General features: G+C 41.7%; 1 protein-coding gene across 7 annotated transcripts; it reads right to left on the reverse strand.

Annotated features, from left to right (window-relative positions):
- Positions 1 to 2034: 2034 nt before the first annotated feature.
- Positions 2035 to 15766, reverse strand: dpp4 (dipeptidyl-peptidase 4). Of its 7 annotated transcripts, none has more exons than XM_076985041.1 (27): positions 15746 to 15766; positions 14774 to 14858; positions 14482 to 14575; positions 13320 to 13412; positions 12873 to 12967; positions 12532 to 12606; positions 12381 to 12433; positions 12115 to 12184; positions 10599 to 10719; positions 10002 to 10156; positions 9511 to 9608; positions 9181 to 9310; positions 8909 to 8947; positions 8180 to 8278; positions 7621 to 7691; positions 7425 to 7478; positions 6964 to 7091; positions 6721 to 6771; positions 6501 to 6599; positions 5450 to 5519; positions 5011 to 5205; positions 4508 to 4562; positions 3266 to 3365; positions 2990 to 3048; positions 2720 to 2792; positions 2439 to 2512; positions 2035 to 2284 (listed from the first exon to the last, which is right to left on the reverse strand). In XM_076985041.1, the coding sequence occupies exons 2-27, from the start codon at positions 14774 to 14776 to the stop codon at positions 2192 to 2194; spliced, it is 2247 nt and encodes a 748-aa protein (XP_076841156.1). In that variant the 5' UTR covers positions 14777 to 14858; positions 15746 to 15766; the 3' UTR covers positions 2035 to 2191. The 7 variants fall into 7 exon arrangements, with proteins under 7 accessions (XP_076841156.1, XP_076841151.1, XP_076841155.1 ...); XM_076985036.1 differs by having other exon boundaries at positions 15605 to 15746; XM_076985040.1 differs by lacking the exon at positions 15746 to 15766 and adding an exon at positions 15681 to 15699.
- Between the last annotated feature and the right edge of the window lie 3471 nt (positions 15767 to 19237).

A 19237-nucleotide genomic window follows, 5' to 3' on the forward strand; every position in this document is an offset into this window, starting at 1 on the left:
TACATTCAGCCTGACATAAAACTCTCATGGCTTTCAGTCTAAACACTTGTTTCACCATTTTTGCTCATGAATATCCAGAGGTGTATAATCCAGGTTCCCAGGTTCAGAAAGTAAAAGTCCTCACCAGGATTTTGCTCAAGCTTGCTAGATTTTCTAATTAGTGCAATCCAGGTAAAATGAGTGGAATCAACACAATCCAGGAAGCCTGAGCAACTTTCTGAACCTGGATTATACACCTCTGTGAATATCTAAATGAATGTATTAGGTAGAAACATGGGCATGATAGTGGGGGGGGTGGTCCTGACTACCCAGGGCCCGAGTAAGGAGAGGGGCCCATTTTGCTCATTTGCCTTGTTTACTGGCATTTATAGGGGCACACTGACATTTAGTGTACATGGCCCAGAATTTGCTGCTACGCCCCTTTCAGTTTAACCTTCATGGTCCTTTTACCCTGAAATTCAGGATGCCCAGAAATACAAAGCTAATTGACTTTCACACAGCAATGAAAATCAGCATGCGCAATTTCTTCTGCTTTTCTTTTTTACATTATTTGCCAATAATTCCAACACCAACCTATTTGGGTTTTCAACATTAATCTTTTTATTGTAAATTTGATTGTGATCACTCCAATATATATATATTTTTTATCTCCAATGATCAGGAACTTACAATAAATATTTTTCATATACCAAAAAACATTTTTCACTGTGAGGTGGCTATCCGAAAGCCATCCGTGATTGTATCTGTGATTGTACAGTGTAGTAGCTCCAATCAAGACTTCACCATATACAAAAAAGGTTTTCTAAATATATACATTTAATTTCATTTTCCATTGAGATAGAAAACACGAGTTTTTGGACACATATTACACCATTATTATTATATTGTGAATGTCTATCTGAGCAGTGATCGATCGCTTCCTCTTCACTATCAATCACAGCTGTTCCTATTGGCCTGGCGTTCCCATGGACACTGCTATGACGTCCTTGGGAGGAACTACAATTTCTAATAGCACCAATCAATCAGGTGGCAGCAAAGTCAAGGGTCCAATTGCAGCTGTCCCTCTTTGGATCTGGAAGTTTCATTAACCAATGGGAGACAAGGAGCATGGATACAGAATGTTAACATTTGCTTTTAATCAAAAACATACTTTTTCTAGTTGAACACACTATAATATATACTATAGACAATATATAATATTCTTCATTTTGAACACATGGGAACCAGTAAGTAAACGTTCACGTACTTTGATAGCTCTGTAACCTAGTAGCTAGTTTTCTTCTGTCTGAGGTAGACCTATGGGTGGCTTCCAGAGCTCCTTTTTAACCCTAACCCTGAAGTCACAAGAGCCTGAGGCAAGAACTATGAGGCATATTTCTCCCTCCCAGTGATGCTAGAGTTGGACCTTACTGGCCAGCTGTTCTGGCTAAGTGTTTGGAAGTGTTTGTTAATAGTGCGCAAATGAAAACATACCAAAAGATATGGCAGACATTTTACAGCGTCATTTCTGACAAATTACCAAGGCTTCCCGTGCTAGAAATAAACGTGAAAACGCGTTCAGTTGACTCATCGTTTATGACGCTTGTGATAGTAAAACTGTCCTCCAAGTGCGTTTGACATTGTTGACTGGTCGACACCGTGCTAAGTTGTTAACAGAGATAATGTGATTGGTCACTTTGTGAGGCAGCAGCAACTTTTCTTCAGCGTCTCGTTGGAAGTGTCTCCAGGATGCATCCTTACACCAAAAATGGAAAATTTGGATAGAGGAGATGCATGGTTTTCAAATAGGGTATTTAAACATGATATTCAAACATGGTATTCAAAACACTGCAAAAAGGTTGGTGTTCTGATGCTGCATGCATAATTATCACTGTGGTTTGAATTTACTACAATACTTTGGCTATGTAATGACAACATATTCTTGCTACATGTGGTGAAAGTACATAAATTTTCTCTGAAATTTCCTTTGACGAAGTAGCATTTCTAATGATAATGCAATATATCAGTTTGCCCTGAAATTTTCTGTGATGAAGCCAGATTTACAATGAATTTAATAACGATCACGTAAACCATAGTGGAATATCCCATCTGACAACATCCAGCGACTGCAGGAACACTTGATAACCCCTGCTCTTCCAGATGTGACTGGTGTAGCCTCAGCCAATGGCAGCGCACTGCTGTGAGGAACATCTCAGGCAAAACAGTTCTTCAGGAAATGACTCAAATGGGTATAAACATGATGATTGGCTGTTCCATCCAGACCATGGTCTTTATCAGTGTACCACTATGAGGAAGGGGACAGAAGGAGTTTATTTATTGGATATAACATTGCTAGAATAGCTCGCACTTAACCTAACTATGTTCTTAAAATAAAATCTGTAAAAAACGTATAGTTTCAAGGCTTAGTAGCCATGCCAACGGCCACCCGCTTTGTTTACCATGGAATCGAAGTCAACCTGCTCATCCACAAGAGCTCTGGAGATCTGGGCTGCTTGCTGGAAGTGCACATTATCTGGAGAAACAGACAGAACCGAAACCCCTCAAGTCTGGCTGATCGGACACACATACACACAGTACATATAAGGGTGTGTGTGTGTGTGTGTGTGTGTGTGTGTGTGTGTGTGTATGCGCAAGTGACCGTGTGTGTGAATAAATAAACAGGAATGTGTGCACGCGCATGTGCGAGTGTGCATGCAAGCGTTTAGAGCGGAATCCTCACCATCTGCCGTGCCGTGCACCAGAAGGTACTGAACGGTTTTGAAATTTTTCACTCTGCTCATCACTGTGGAATTCTGTGGAGATTACAACACTTCCTCAAACACTGTAAACGGACTCCAAAATGGTACACTCGTCAATCAGAGCGACTATTTCCGAGCCCGCCCGTGTTGTTAACTACATGACTTTTGGGAAAATCTCAGGGTGATCCAGAAACCAAGTGACTCTCCAGCAAAACACAAACTCAAACGCAACACACGGTCAGCTAACTTACGTCATAACAGGCCTGGTTTTCTGCAGGAGTCAGCATGTAACGCTCTGTGTAAATAGAATCTGTCAAATAAAAATAGAAAGATAGACACCATCCATAAACAAATATAAATAGACAAGCAAATCTAGGGACACAATATTTAGACACTTCTTATAAGTGTATATAAGTATAAGTTACGGTCTCATCTGTAACCATGAAACAAAAAAAAGCAAAAAAACAGCTCAACACATTTGTACTTCATGAAGAAACATGAAGAAAGATTTTAAAGTTTGCCCATACCATAATATTCCCACTTGGCCACAGGGGCGACAGCCATGCCGCATTTGAAGACTTCACTGGCTGCTCCCAGAACCATTGAAGTGACATAACCACCATAGGACTAAAACACAATTATACATTTACAGTCATACAACTACACAACTACTATGGGGCTAAAACACTGCCATAAGTATTTGAATCTGAATTTTGCATATTTGAATTATATTTACATTACATTTAATAAACTTGAAATATTTAATGGCGTAATTCATAAATTTGAATCTTAACAATGCTTCTTTATGTTTTCAACTTGTGAGATGGTAAAATTTGCTGTTGGAAAAAAAATACATTTCAAGATTACAACTAGCATTTTTCACATTTAAAAAATTCAGATTCTTAAATTCAAATCGCTCCAATTCAAAACTCAGAAATACGGATTCAGACCTGCAATGAAACATCCAGGCTTCTCAGAAAAAGTAAACCTTTTAGAGCAATCGAACACATTTAACCAATCACAACGCTGCATCATTCTCGTTCATGTCTGTGGCGGTGAAGTATTGCTCAGTCGCGTTTGTGGTGGAGAAAACTAATGAATCCCTGCGAGGTAAGTGCATCCAAAGTTCTTTAGAATTGGATGAAAGAGAACTAAAATTCTATTCAGCAAATTTCACCATCTCGCCATTTCAAAACATAAAAAAGCATTGTTAATATTCTAATTTATGAATTAAAATATTAAAATATTTAATGGTGTAAGTTTATTAAATGTAATGTAAATATAATTCAAATATACAATATTCAGATTCAAATACTTATGGCAGCGTTTTAGCTCCATATACTACAGCAGGGGTCGGCAACCTTTGGCACATGGAGTACCAACTTTAACATGTCTAGTCAACAAAAAAAATTGGAGCGGGGGGGGGGGGGGGTGGTAAGTTTAAATTGTTGACGGGGGGGGCGAGTTTAAATGGTTAGCTGTGGGGAGGTGTAAATGGACACAAATTATTATATCTATATATAATTATATATATAATATATAAATATATAATATATAAAAGTATTATATCGCGATCGATCGCCTCCGCCGCTCGCGCAGGTTTTTTTTTTTTGCTGATGCTGGCAGCGTGTCGTGTGCCAGTGATTATGCCTCGGCGTGCCAACGGTGGTAGGCTTGCCGACCCCTGTACTACAGTCACACCATTGCTGTAAATGAACTTAATCCATGCGTGTGCTGCATAAAATCAGAATATATTTAACTGGACTTACCCAACCCCAAATTGCAATTTTCTTTTTATCTACATAGCCCAAATCAATGAAATGTCTGCAAACAGAGAAAACAGCATAAATATATTTGAAAATATTTACTATAAAAACTCACTGTTTTTTTGTTTGTTTTTCACTGTATTAAATTATTTAATGATATTGTTTGTATGGTTGTATGGTCTTGATGAACAGCATTGGTACATTGAATCAGCCATATCAATCAGCCATAAGCATCCTGAGGGCTGGACCTTTCACTTGCATCTTTATGACTGAAGTGATGTAATACAACCAATTTAAACACCAGTAACATTTCATTCGCAAACACTGGGATTCAGAAGAACACCGTAAAACTGAGATGATGTGCAAGTTAGGATAAACCTGGTATTATATGGTTTAACATCTCTCTGGCTTCTTCTGACTGAAACACTTGCCCACCAGCACTGAAACCTGAAATTTTCTCTCAGGTTTCCCAGCTGCTCCACTGTATATGTCGTGGGTGGAGTCACCTGGCCGCGGTGATCTGGTCCTCCACCTCATGTGTGCCGAGGCGTCGGTAGATGGAGTGCATTATGGCGTCTCCCTGGAAACCACTCCCTCTGCCGTCAAAGCTGGCCACAATGATGTTCTCCGTGCTGGCCAGGTACGTGGACCAGCTGAGCCGGAAGCGGAAGTCGGACTTCTGACTGCACGGCCCAGCATAGCTGTCGTAGACGAATTGACATGTTAGACCTGATCGGAATGCAATGGTGGCATTTTGCCAAGGTTCTGTGACTACAGCTCTAGTCTGGGTCTAAACTATTTAACAGACCACCAAGTGCCTTTGACTAGGTACTAATACGAGTTAAAAACAGAAATCAATGATCATAACATTACACCTGTGCCATACTACACCACACTGGAGTCAGTTTCATTTCTATTAAGGGAAGGGGTGTAATAACATCTTACACGTCAATGAGCAGCGGGTACTTTTTGGACTTGTCGAAGTTTGGAGGAAGAGTCATCTGGTACCACAGTGCTGAGGAAGGAAACAGCTTAAGCTGGGTGCCAACAGAACTCTAAATGCTAGTGACATATCAATATTTACAATAACAAGATTAATGTAATGCTGATTAATGTAATGCTGAAAACCCATTATGGAATTCATAAATAACAGGACCCAGATACCCTTGCCTGGATCAGGGCTATCGGGGCCTCACTCTAGAGCCAGGCCTGGGGGAGGCACTCCTTGACAAGCGCCTGGTGGCCGGGTTCCTACCCATGGGGTCTGGCCAGGCACAGCCCAAAGGATATACATGGGTTCACTCTCCCATGGGCCCACCACCTGTAGGAGAGGTAGTACTTGGGGTTCAGTGCATTGTAGATTGGGAGGTGGCAAGAGGCGGGGGGCCTTAGTGTACCCATCCTCGGTTAATGAGGCTGGCTCTTGGGACATGGAACGTAACCTCTTTGGTTGGGAAGGAGCCTGAGCTGGTGTGCGAGGTTGAGAGATACCAACTAGATATAGTAGGGCTCACTTCAACACAAGGTTTGGATTCTGGAACCAATCCTCTCGAGAGAGGCTGGACTTTATTCTTTTCTGGAGTTGCCCAGGATGAAAGGCAGAGGGCTGAAGTGGACTTACTCATAGCTCCCCGGCTCACTGCCTGTGTGTTGGGGTTTTCCCCCACAAGAGGGTTGCTTCCCTGTGCCTTCGGATGCCATCTGGGTGCCTCCCTGGGAAGGCATGTCCAACTGGGAGGAGACACCGGGGAAGACCCAGGACACGCTGGAGAGATTATATCTCTCGGCTGTCCTGGGAACACCTCGGTATCCTCCCAGAAGTGCTAGAGGAGGTGGCTGGGGAGAGGGAAACCTGGGCCTCTTTGATTAGGCTACTGCTCCTGCGACCCAAACCCGTATAAAGCGGATGAAAATGGATGGATGGCTGGCCTTGGAATTATTGGCAAATTATGTAAAAAAGAAGCAACTCCCCCTCTTCACCCCAAGAGAGACTCACCAAACTCGCCGATCTTCAGAGTCCCATGTGTGACGGAAGGCAGGGCGACGCCCTGAAGGATGGACTCAAGGTCTTTGTTCTCCTCAAGAACACGGACCTCTGAGAGAAGAAATGGTCCAACTTTAACTGGAATCAGTTAACAGAGTCTTCATCCCTGACACAGGAGCACTGATGGCTAAGGACTCTGTCTGCTGATTGGCTGGTTAGTGAGTCACCATACCTGAACCAGTGCCTCGGCTGTCTCTCAGGGTGTACAGAGGGAGTCCTGGGCCTTCACAAACACACACAGGAAGCACCGATTGTGAATAAATTTTTACAAAATAGTTTTGCATTCTGATGTTTTGTAAGTCAAATTAGTCCTTAATTAATAATTCTGTACAACATTACGAGCATGTTGGTTTGGTTGTAGGTCCATGACAGGTGAACCACCTTTGTGGTGGATGGATGTGAATGAAGGAAGCACCTGAGCAGTCCATCCTGTAGTAGGTGCCATCAGGGCTGAAGTAGGCGGAGTTATATTTACACCTGTCCTCGTTCAGGGTACAGGTGAGACAGACTCGCTCAGAATGATGACTGCCTTCAACAGAGATTCTGCAGGAGGACAGGGAGAACATGCATGCACACACACAGCTGTAATAGTGCACTCATCAAATGTTTCATTACAGTTTAATTTAAATAATTTTTTCAAAGCTCGGGATGATCTGTTGAAATACTTGTAGAAGAGGGTCTGGCTCAGTTTTGGAAGTAAATGAAATTTGACTCTCCCCGAAAATTAAGTTTTTTTAAAAAACTTTATGAATTAGGAGTTGGACGTCATTAGCGGAAGAGGCCGTGTTTGAAACTGAAGCCAAAATAAACTGTGGTGCGTGAATGCCACAGTCAGGGAGTCTATTAACAAGTGCATGTGAGTGAACACTGACTCACTTGTAAACGTTCCTCTGTCCTGGTTGGCCTTTGTACTCATTACTCTCATAATATCTACCAATCAGAGATCAAACGCAAACATGAACAAAACATATATAGATAGAGAAATCACGGATTGATGCTGCTCTTTTTAATGGAGAAAAAAGGCCAGTGGTTGAAGCGCTGGAATGCGTAACCCCTGGTAACGGAAACTTACACTGCATTGCTGGTCACCTTGAGGATGTTGGTGACCTCCCATATCCCTGATGTCACGGGGCTGACAGTGTCCTAAAGCAATGGGGGAATGTGTCACACCAACCGGGAGGGCTTTGCTTTGAGTGTACTTAGGGAACATGCAATAGTGTGTGTGTATGTGTGTGTGTGTGTGTGTGTGTGTAAGGGGGGGTGGGGGTTCTGTCACCAAAGGCCCTCCTTAAAGTAGGGCAAGTGTGACAGGCTGTCAATACTGTTATTTATTTATCGGTACAGTAAATGGATGCTTGTAAGCCAGTGTCAGCTGCTAATCTAGTGACTGGTCTGTGTACATACTACATTTATTACAGAAATTACGTGTATCACTCTCTGCTCTTTTTATGGCTATATAAAATAACTATAGTTATTTTATTTCAGAATCGTTTTTTCCACTGGGCAAAGCCAATCAGTTTCCATTGTTTTTCTTTACACAAAAGTATTGCTATAAAGATGACACCTAACATACTTTAATGAAGGTTTATAGAGTAATGAGTGTGTAAGTGCATTTCATTAAAGTGACTCACTCCGTTGATGTGGTGAAGGTGTTTAAAGCCCTTCATATCACTCATGATGAGGTAACAGCTGGAGTCGCTGAGCCTAAAGACCGGCTCAGGTGGGGAGAACTGCAATGCACACACGTAGAAGAGTGTTTGGAACGGTGTGGAAGCTTATCAGATCAGTACAGGGTTTCCTTCAGTGCATTAGTGAGAGAGAGAGAGAGAGAGAGAGACAGAGAAAGAAAGAGATCAGTACAGGGTTACCTTCAGTGCATTAGTGAGAGAGAGACAGAGAAAGAAAGAGATCAGTACAGGGTTACCTTCAGTGCGTTAGTGAGAGAGAGAGAGAGAAAGAGAGAGAGAGAGAGAGAGAGAGAGAGAGAGAGAGAGAGAGAAAGAGAGAGAGACAGAGAGAAAGAGAGATCAGTACAGGGTTACCTTCAGTGCGTTAGTGAGAGAGTGAGAGAGAGAGAGAGAGAGAGAGAGAGAGAGAGAGAGAGAGAGAGAGAGAGACAGAGAGAAAGAAAGAGATCAGTACAGGGTTACCTTCAGTGCGTTAGTGAGAGAGAGAGAGAGAAAGAGAGAGAGACAGAGAGAAAGAAAGATCAGTACAGGGTTGCAGGGTTAGGGAGAAGGAAAGAAAGAAACAGTACAGGGTTCAGTACAGATCAGTACAGGGTTACTCTCAGTGTTACTCTCAGAGAGGGGGGGAGAGAAAGAGACAAATCTGTACAGAGTTATCCAGTCATTACATACCCGGCCAACCCAACCAGTTTGGCTCGTCAAGTTCTGTGCCTGAAAAATACACAAATAAGTACAAACATAAGTGGAATAGCAGTTCAAAAGATTACAAATAGAAGACAATAAATTAAACGGTACTCACAGAAAGAAAACACACAGAAACCAGTGAGCCAAATTAAATATAGCCCATGCCAATGTCCTTTAAAGTCTGGAAGCCTGCTTCAGCCCACTGCTGAAAGCCAGAACATCTCTCAACAACAGTACCTATACAGATCGAGTGCACATACCGTAGTTTCCCGCCAGATGTCGCCATCGAGTTCGTATATCTGTAGAATCGCATAGTTCTGAGTCCGATTTTGCCACTGAACTGCGATTTTTTCATCCGTCACCCAGGTGACCGTGTTCAAGTAGTGATCGCTACAGAAAATGACACAGGCAATTACATAAGCAAAACTTGAATTAGACCTCATTGTGGATTAAATTACACGGTCAAGGTGGATTTATTCCGTTAAACGTACTGTGCTAGATCTGTTTATGAAAATCCCCATTGTATCAGTAAACATAAGCTTAATCAAATTCAGTTTGTAAAAAAGTATAGCATGTTCTGGTCACATTACCTGGACCTCAGAGGAATTGGCACCACAACCTCTGTAACACTGGACACGTTTCCAGTGTCAACCACAAGGAGGCGTACTGTTGGGTTTGGTGTTCCTGACTGGAAAACACACACACAACAGAAAACAGCTAAAAACTTCAAGCTTAACATGTTTAATACACCTCTATATCTTTTATTCATTATATATTTTTTATCAATATGTAGCACATATATTAAGATTAATTACGATTATTGCAATAGTTGATGAGGGTCAGGTCGGGACAACAGTGTCAGTCATGATTTTCACTGCCAAATTAAACTGATTATTTGGAAAAAAAAAAAAACCACAACAAAATAGGTCAAATTTATAACACAATAAAAATGCCAAATGCAACTTAAATTTCTGCTCACCAGTTGAACTGGCTCAGTCGAACTGGCATCACTGAACTTTAACAGGGTTAAAGCCTGTTTACTCATCATTAGTGACTTTCCACCTGAGGTGACGGATCTTACCTTGGGGTATGGAATAGCAATGGTTTCTGGGTACTGGCCTTCTCCGTACCATGGGTACTCAATGGTGTGGACATTGGTGTCATTAAACTTTGCGAAAGCCAGGTACTTGCCCGTTGGAGACCACCAGAGGGCGTGATTTGTGGAAAACATTTCCTCTGCAGGGCAAACAATGAGCACCCTTAAGAAAAATCCACTTCAACCCTAAAGTGGGGTCACCATGTAACTAGCTGACTAACCATTGCTTATAACCTGCGCATCTGTATTCTATTTAAACTTCTCAGTCAAGAATGGGAAAGTGGCCGAGTGACGTCTTTACCACTCCATAGGGCCCTTCATATCTGCTCTCCTAAAGAAGGTGGAGACTTTCATGTGTTCTGACATTTGCACAATATATGCTTCAGGCATTCTAGAAGATGCAAAGGGGAGATGCACTGAATCCTCATAGATGGATTAGGGATTGTAGCTATTGGATGATACAGCAAAGAGTAAATAGCAATAACATTGTAGACAGTGTCATTATAGTGCCGTTCCACACACACACACACACACACACACAGTAAAGCTGAAGTAGCAACTCTAAAAGTGGCCAGTGCTCACCCTCATACACCCAGTCAGGGACACCGTTCAGAATCTCATTCGGCTCCCCGTCCGTTGTGACCTGCTCTGCTGGCGAGGTGGGACTGGCCTTCACGTAGACATTAAACATCCACACAAACGCCTGGTGCAGAGAAAGCAGAAAACCACACCAGGGCACTGGATGCACAGTAGGGATTCGTCACAGCACATATCCACATCAAAATCTCAGAATAAGGAAGTGCAGATTCACTGCTGCAAGCAGCCATGTGAAGCACTTCACGGGTCATCGCAATGTATCTGACCACCACACCTGTGACACTTAAGCAGTCCATTCCAAGTATATACGACCTGTGTGCCTAGCATGACATTTAGTCTCTGCATTTGAGTGGCATTTACTGCTTTAAAGATTCATTTTCTGCAAATAATTCATTAAAAATGTCTAGTTAATATTGCGTATGATTGGTTCCATGTTCAGTCTCATTTCCTCTTGGTTTGTGCAGGACATTCGGACTCTGTAGATGCCAAACTTGCTAGCTGCATCCCCCAACAAAATTACAGAGTATAAATCATTAAAACTTTCAGAAACACGTGAGAATTAACTCAAACTAAACAGCTTGCAGTGCGGCAGATGAAGCTCTTAAACTCATCCTGGACAGTCTTCAAGCTGTCAAGAGACCTACAACCTACAACAGTCAGATTGACTGAGGCCAAAACACACTTTCGGTTTGGAATGTACCCCTGTTAAAAGCAGCTAGTTCTCCCAGTTCATTACTGCCCTGACAGCCACCCCAGTCAAACAGACGCTCCCTCACCATATATGGGTAATTCTGGGGGATTTCCAGGTCATGATGAACAGCTGTTACTTAGTATTACTGCTGTGTGTAAAAGTCACGTACCTGTGCTAAATCTTGATATCGTCATGCATGCGATCCTTGAAAATTTCATTCATACAACAAGGTTTTTTTTTTTTTTTTTTACTTTTAGGCATAATGAGGGATATATTTTTGGAAGCACTTTGGCTCATGGTATCTTGGCTCTTCCCCAGATCCAGAGCACTGAGACACGCGTGAGATGTGATTCAGATGACGCACGTCTCAAACTCTTATCGCCCACCTGCAAGCCTGTCACTTAGATCCTCACGTCCTTCCGGTCATATTAACAGTGCCAACAGTCCGAACGACAACAGTCACCACTGTAATGCTGTATGGTCATCAGAGTCATGAATATATGAAGCACCATCAGCAGTAAGAGAAGCAGCTCTCATTGGTGGAGCCATCGGATCAGTTCAAGTGGGGGTGATGGCAGCAGTCTACAAGTCTGAGTAGCATCTGGGTTTGGATTCACGGTTTCTAGTATTTTTTCTCTAGACCTCAATCAACCTGTAACTAACCCTAACCTACATTAAACAAAACCTATAACATTACTATGAAGTATGTGACTGGTGTATAGAACAGCATTTGTAAATGTACTGTACAATAAAGACCAGCACATTTAACATGACTGATCGGGATGTGGATATTTGAATGGTGATGCTCACCAGTTTGTGACCAGTTGGAGACCAAGCCAAGTACTGGACTTCGTGTGGGATATCTGTAGCAATAAAACTCCTGAGATAAAAACAATGGCAATTTTGTTGTGAAATAATATCATGAGATGATGTGATACAACAACAGCACATCATAAAACATTATTAAAATCTTGTTGCTTATCTACATGTTCTTTGGTCAATATGCTAAATTAGATGTTCATTCTCACGCATCTGCTGAGATGAATGCGAATGATCGATGGGGTATGAGCACGCACCCATTCTCACGGTTATAGATGGTGTAGGAAGCAGTGAAGGAGTGTCTCCACATCTGAATGAAAGACAGAGAGCATACACAAGGGTTTATACGCGAGTGTCTGCAACAGTGAGAGAAAGGATCAATCTCTGTGAAACTCGTCAGGACGTTACCTTTGAGAAATTACTCAGGAAGTAAACAAACTGGCGATCTGCTGACACCAGGTAATCAAAGGCCTCAACCTGTTCCTGTGACCAAGAGATCAGCACATGGACGTGTGTTTACACGAACACACACACAGTCTTATATCACTGTCTTGTCAGGTATTTCTAATCACAAATTAACCCCATGTATAAACATGGCAACCAAAATATTTACTTTGCCACTTAATATTTCTTCTGTTGATAAACAATTGGTGGGTAGGACTGGCTAATCTAACGACATGTCAAGTGTCCCCACAAAGAGTTAAATACATGACACACATGCGCAGTTTGTTCATTTGTGGATATCTTACAAACGTCTGACGGCTCAGAAACTCCTGCGACGTCTCTGAAGAGACATTGAAGAGTACAACTGACCCCTCAAGCGTCTTGTGCAGGTACTCAACATCTGTGCAACAAACCACACCAACACCATGACAAGCCTGCACGACATCAAGAGTTTCTGACACTTTTCTAACCAGCCTACTATGAGAAACAATAAAACCATCAGGCTTGGAGTAATACTAATACTGTATTATATAACCATTTAAGATATTCGTCACTATGATGATATGTGCTGCCTGGCAAACCTATCACCTTGGTTGCCAAAACCTTTCGTTACCTGCACTACACAACCATGTGTCTAGGAATTCACTGTATTGATAGAATTTGGGTCAAGGTTAAAAGGTTAAAGCTGGTGTTGTCATGCTGGAATATGTTAAAGTGTGGAGAACGGGTTGGGATGAACTGGGCTGTCTCACCAGAGAGCCACAACAGGTTGTAGAATCTGGCCCTAATGGAGCTGTTGAAGTAGTCTTGAAGGGTAAAAGTCCTCTGGGAATCCACCTTCTTTTCTAGAGTCACACACATGCGCAGACATCATACACAGTTGTGAAGGTACTTTATGCATTTATGTAGTTTCTGGATTGTTGTGGATGTGTACAAGATAGGGGAGAGATCACCCTTCGTCAATATGTAGAACATGCTCCGAGATTTTAAATTAAAACGGTTTCTTTCTAGTCTAGGACTTCGGAGGCTTGCTAATATTGCCTTAGGATTGGCTGACCGATTATAGTCGACTGTTTATGTCTAACTCGGAATGCAGCGTCAGAGCTAATTAAATTTCGTAAGAATTAATAAAAAAAATGTTTAGTAGCCAGGCGTCCTTAGTATTTTGGATTTATTCTGGTGACTGAGACGCCAGACATAAGTATAAGCGGAACAGCGCAGGTTTTGAGGAGGTATTGGTCTTGTGAAATGATAATGCTACTTTAGGGGGGTCTGTCCTAACAACCATCAACTCCCTGGAGGCTGCAGGCGCGCGAGGTCGAATTTCACGGTAAACATTGCAAAATAAAGATTAATAAAATAGCACATGTCGCTAATTTAACTCTTACTTTTGCGTTTATTTGCCACATATATTTAACTATTTATTCATTTACCTTTAATTAAAATCGTGCTACACGATTTGACTTAAAAATAAAAGCTGCAGTACTAAGCGAAATTTGCTTCACAATCTTATCAGTAGTTTTCCAAATGCTATCTACACAATATCATATATGTTATGGGGTGGTTATGAATCAATTCGTACAGTGTTCATCTTCACGCAATGTTGATAATTAATTTAACACGGGTGATTTAATTGTGATAGAAGGCATGTCCAGGGTCAAGGTTCAGGGTGCACGGATAAATCATCCTTAAAAATAGATTAGACTATTCATAGGAAAATGGTGAGTTAACAACCACACCTCATTTGAACAGGATCAATCCGCGCGTAACACAAAATTGTTGAATTTCTCTAGTAGGTCAATACATTTAAACGTCATGAGCAACTGCATAAATTCAACCACAAATACTGTTATGTGTATGCAACATAAAATCAGTCTTATCGTTGTAGGGATGTCGGACATGAATCACACCTACCATTAAGAAATAAGGCCGTTGGGACAGCTATTAAGGTGATCACCACAGCTAGCCCCGCCACCCCAACCAGTATCTTCGTGATATTCTGAGACGTCTAGGAAATTTGAAAACTGCGTTAAACCATGTGAAATTCTGACGCAAAAACTAGCCACATGTTGCGCACAATCTTGCGGAGCTGGTAACTCACGCTGAAATAACGTGCCGTTATTTCACGAAGTTGCGTGTTTACCGCTCGGTGGCTACGAGGAACAAGCAGGCGTGAATCTCGGTAAAAACCCGAAGTGCAACTGACCATTACTGGTGGCGAGGTGAGGATCCTGCTTCACAACTCCGTCTTTTGAGCGCAGGTCCACCGAGTTTGTTCCTCTTCACCGGTTCTGTCGAGCGCACAGAGGAAGTGGAGAGGGCGAATGACTCTTTTCGTGTTAAATATTAGCTCAGCTTCAGCTGTAAAGAAGGATAATGGAGCGACGGATTAAAGTTCGGGTAAAAACGCGCACACGGACGCGTTGCAGGCGATGGAATGTATATAGTATGGCCCATATGTGTATATACACCATACATCCACGAACATGTCGAACCCTTTACCTATAACGCTTTCTGCAAGTCCAGTGAAGTCATCCGAATCATAACCACTTCCCCTATATTTTGTAAGTAAATGATATTTGCATATAAAGTGCTATTGCCTATTTCATAGTACAAAAAAACTTTTCTTGCATCGTCTGGAATATCCTTGTGTATGCCCAGGTAAGCGTTTTTAATTTGGATCTCCTAAGAACTTAATACAACGGGTAGTGAGGACGCAAGTGAAAATAAAAGGTTCATGCCAACTGCCTACCAAGGCCATATCAAGGGTTATTCCATAGGGAATAAGCGTTTGTTTGCAGGGGAACTTCGAACTGCGCTTTGGGTAGCGTTTAAGTCTTTAGGACTAAGGGGGAGGTTGAGAAGTTGATTTCATTTGATTCATTAATTCATTTCGAGTTTCAAGATCTTCAGGTTGAGCCTGGATAATAAACAGGAATCTGTGTGCGAGTGTTTTTTCCCCATGTAAAACAATGGCTCGAAAAAAACCTGTGCGTAAAGTTGACAGATCCGTTAGAAAAGATTTTAGCTTGTTTACCTAATTTTCTGGTTAGGTAATATTAGTTATCCTTAGTTACTGGCTAGAGTAGGCCTATGCGGTTCCTTATACGTACAAAACAATCGATGTAAGCCACAATTCAGCGACATTAACAAAAGAAGGAACTAACTGCAGATATACCACAGGAAAAGAAAGAGCCCGTAACAGATGTCTTCGGGCTGTTCGGGGCATTCGCAATGAAGGCTTAATCAATAGCATGTGCGTTGACATCACGTGACTAACGTGTAGGGACTACAAGAGTCCTGCTATTGACCCCGACGAGAGGAATGTAGATAGTTCAGGACGAAATACTACATTTGTTTCCCCTTTGGTGTTTGTAAAACCGTTTAGGCAAGCTTGCATCATAGCCTTTTTCGAAGAATGTGTTTTTGAAAGTCAAATTCGAGGTCTTTTGCTTTTTAGGTTAAGTTAAATGCTGCAATTTATTAATACATACACTGTAAACGTAATATACTGAAATAAATGAAAACTAAATGGATGTAGAATAACGTTAGCTCTTAATACCAACTTAAATATATTGATGGAAATATAATTTATATTAATGTTAGGTTGACTGGATCTTGAAGTAAAAGTGGTTGCATTTAAATGTAGGCCTATTCACTAATTTGGGCCAATATAACTTAATTCTTAGCATGGCCCATTATAAATCCAACAAACCAACAAACAGAAATAGGTTGTTTTTCCAAGAATGCTCAGATATAGCCCATAGTATTTAGAAATTCGAAATATAATGGCATATCTTTACCCAGACTTTTACTTTAAGGTGTTATAGACTAATCATTTATTCATTGCTTCAATTGTGGTTACTTTGAGACTGTTGTAGACAGAGGCGGTCTTTGCATAGAGGTGTGGCTAGGCAACTGCCTTGGGCCCCTCCCACTGTAGGGGCCCCCTGATTAGCTAACTTATTTCTTGCATATGTTGATGGGCCCCCTATAGGTAAATTCGCCTTGAGCCCCCAAATTGCTAAGTCCGCCACTGGTTGTAGACCGTGCCGCTTTGATGCAGTCACTTCCCCTAGAAACCCTCTCATCGTTGTGGTTTACAGCAGTCAAATAGATTTGTTTTACGTAACGTGGAAAAACCCAGTACTGTAATGTGAGAATCTACATTAGTGCCTGAGTATTCATTAAACTTCGAATTGAAAAACTAGCTCAGTCAGCATCACAGGTCTCTATGACACTCGTTACCTCCCAAACAGTCAGAAGTGTGTGAATCTTACAACTGCGCCAGATTTCTAAAACCTAGAAACAGAATGGAGGCTAGTCGCGCATACCGTGCGCGCTATCCCCGGGGATTACGCGCAGCTGCGCCGAGTGTATACACTATGAAAACCGCTCCTGATTGTGCAGATGCTTGTCTCCTTCTCTTCGCTTTGATCTTTCTGGACTTCCTCCTGACTAGCCTGAAAGGAATGGGTGACTTTTTTTTTTTACCAGTCACCCAGTAGGCCTACAGTCTGAGTACCGAAAGCAAGCCAGCACGAAATCTTTCATGGGACGAATCTAACGGTAAGGAGAAAATATGACGCACAAAACGTCCTCCAGGGTGATGTCATACTGAACACGTAAAACAAAAGTTTACATTTATTTCACTGATCTAAAGAATGTTAGGTTCTTTAGTTCAGTTGAGCAAGTCTATTTGTATCTAGGAACAACACACAAAGTCAAACCGTCTCAAATTAAGATTTTCAGACAGAAAAATAACAAATTGAGTAGATGCGTTTTCAGCAGGACACGTGGGCTCGGACAGATGTTCTCACACCCCTCTGAACAACATGTCACTGTGGCGATGTCACTTCCTTCTCGACTATAGTAGTTTATGTAACAGTGTTTTATATCAAGGGATAGATCATGCCCAGTAATTATTACCCCATGTGTGTGGCTGTATAAACCATTCCGTTCTTTCCAGAACTGGCACTGTGACTCAACCGTATGTTTCCAGCGTGCATGCTTTGTGTGAGGTGTTTGAATATTAGAGGCATTCACAAGACTTTGGTCAGGTGATACATTAAGAAATACCCCAGTGTACAGTGCCCCCATACCCTTTGAAAAGCTAGTACAGGTCATAATTACTCAGTGGAGTCCCCAAGGTTCACTTCATACTCTCATCATTTCAGGTGGGGTATGAAGCCAGCAAGAACTGCTCTGTACAGTGTCTTCAACATCAGTTTTGAAAATAAATCACAAAAGGTCGGTTCAAAATGTACTTTCTCCATGGTTGGGGTTAGCTGCAGTAGAAGGTGGTAGTAGATTGTTGGTGTTGTACATGCAACCACCCTGGAGATCTATACCCTAATCAAATCCACCTGAACTAGTGAATCGGGGCCTTGAGCATCATGTGTATATCAGATGCAGAATATCAGACATGTTACTAGCTAAACTGCAGGACTATGCATCTCCAGGGCCACAGGGACCAGTGGTCTGGATTTTCTCCTGTTAACACAGTATATTGCTACAACTGTATAATTCTAATTAATCTCTTCTCTATCAAGTTAAAGTGAACTGATGGTGCTGGGCATGTTTATTTATTGGCTCACCATATGCTTCTCTAAAAGGCAGTTTCACATAAGCCATTATGAATCAGTGTTTATATATAAGTTTTTTTAAAGCATGATCATGTAACATCATCTGGTTAATGTCCATCTTGTCCAGTCAGATGGCTGGTTAGCTGTAACTGGATGGTTGTAGATTCAGGCAGTCATGGCTGGATAGTTCTAGTTTGATGCAGCTTTGGACATTTCCAATGTGTTTTTCAACACTACATTTCCCTTAAACAGAACATTATGCCTAACAGGAAGTTATTCATGACTACATATAAAAGTGATGATTGACATGTAGAAAGATAAGAAATGTTGAATTCCTTGAAGACAATTGTCTTGGACTACAGACTCTTATTTATGATCTAGAGCAGCCATCATCAAAAACCAAAGCATGAAGACATGATCAGTGTCTGCTCTGTGTTTGGTAGAACCCAGAGAACAAAAGAAAAGTGTTATCCCCAGGTGAAGGAAAGAGGAAAAAAACGAGGTAAGACACACTCTTCCGTTCCATGCCAATTCATCCAGCTCTCTGAAGCTCACATCAAGGTGAGATCATGTCCAGATGTTATTGGTCTGTTCCGCTCAAGATGGCTTTTCAAAGTCGGCCAACTGTGGAAAACTGACAACTAAAAGCCTACTAAAAGCTAAACAAATACCGTCTCTTTAATGACAGTCCCGACCAAATAAACAAACCCATCTTCTCCAAAGTAGACTTCCTCTGCAAACACACACACACACAGCTGTCTAATGCATTGTGGTATACGGCGCATAAAATCGAAATTGTATCATCCACTCGCCTGCACAGGGGTGTTCCGATGAAGCATCACAGGTGCCATTTCAACACCTCATGTACTTCATTCAGTTCCTAGCAGCAGGTCAATTTCATAGCCTGCGAGGTCTTACATGCGGGTTTCATGCCTCTTATCTCAAGTTTCACTGGGTGCACAAATGGCTTCTCACTGCAAAGGAAAGATCAATACTTTAAGAATTGAATAGTCAAAGGCATGTAGCACTTTTTTACACCTTCACGTTCAGCAGAGCCCTATGACTGATTGGCAAGTGTGTGCTTT

Source organism: Brachyhypopomus gauderio, unplaced genomic scaffold, assembly GCF_052324685.1.
Source record: "Brachyhypopomus gauderio isolate BG-103 unplaced genomic scaffold, BGAUD_0.2 sc37, whole genome shotgun sequence".
Taxonomy (NCBI): Eukaryota; Metazoa; Chordata; class Actinopteri; order Gymnotiformes; family Hypopomidae; genus Brachyhypopomus; species Brachyhypopomus gauderio.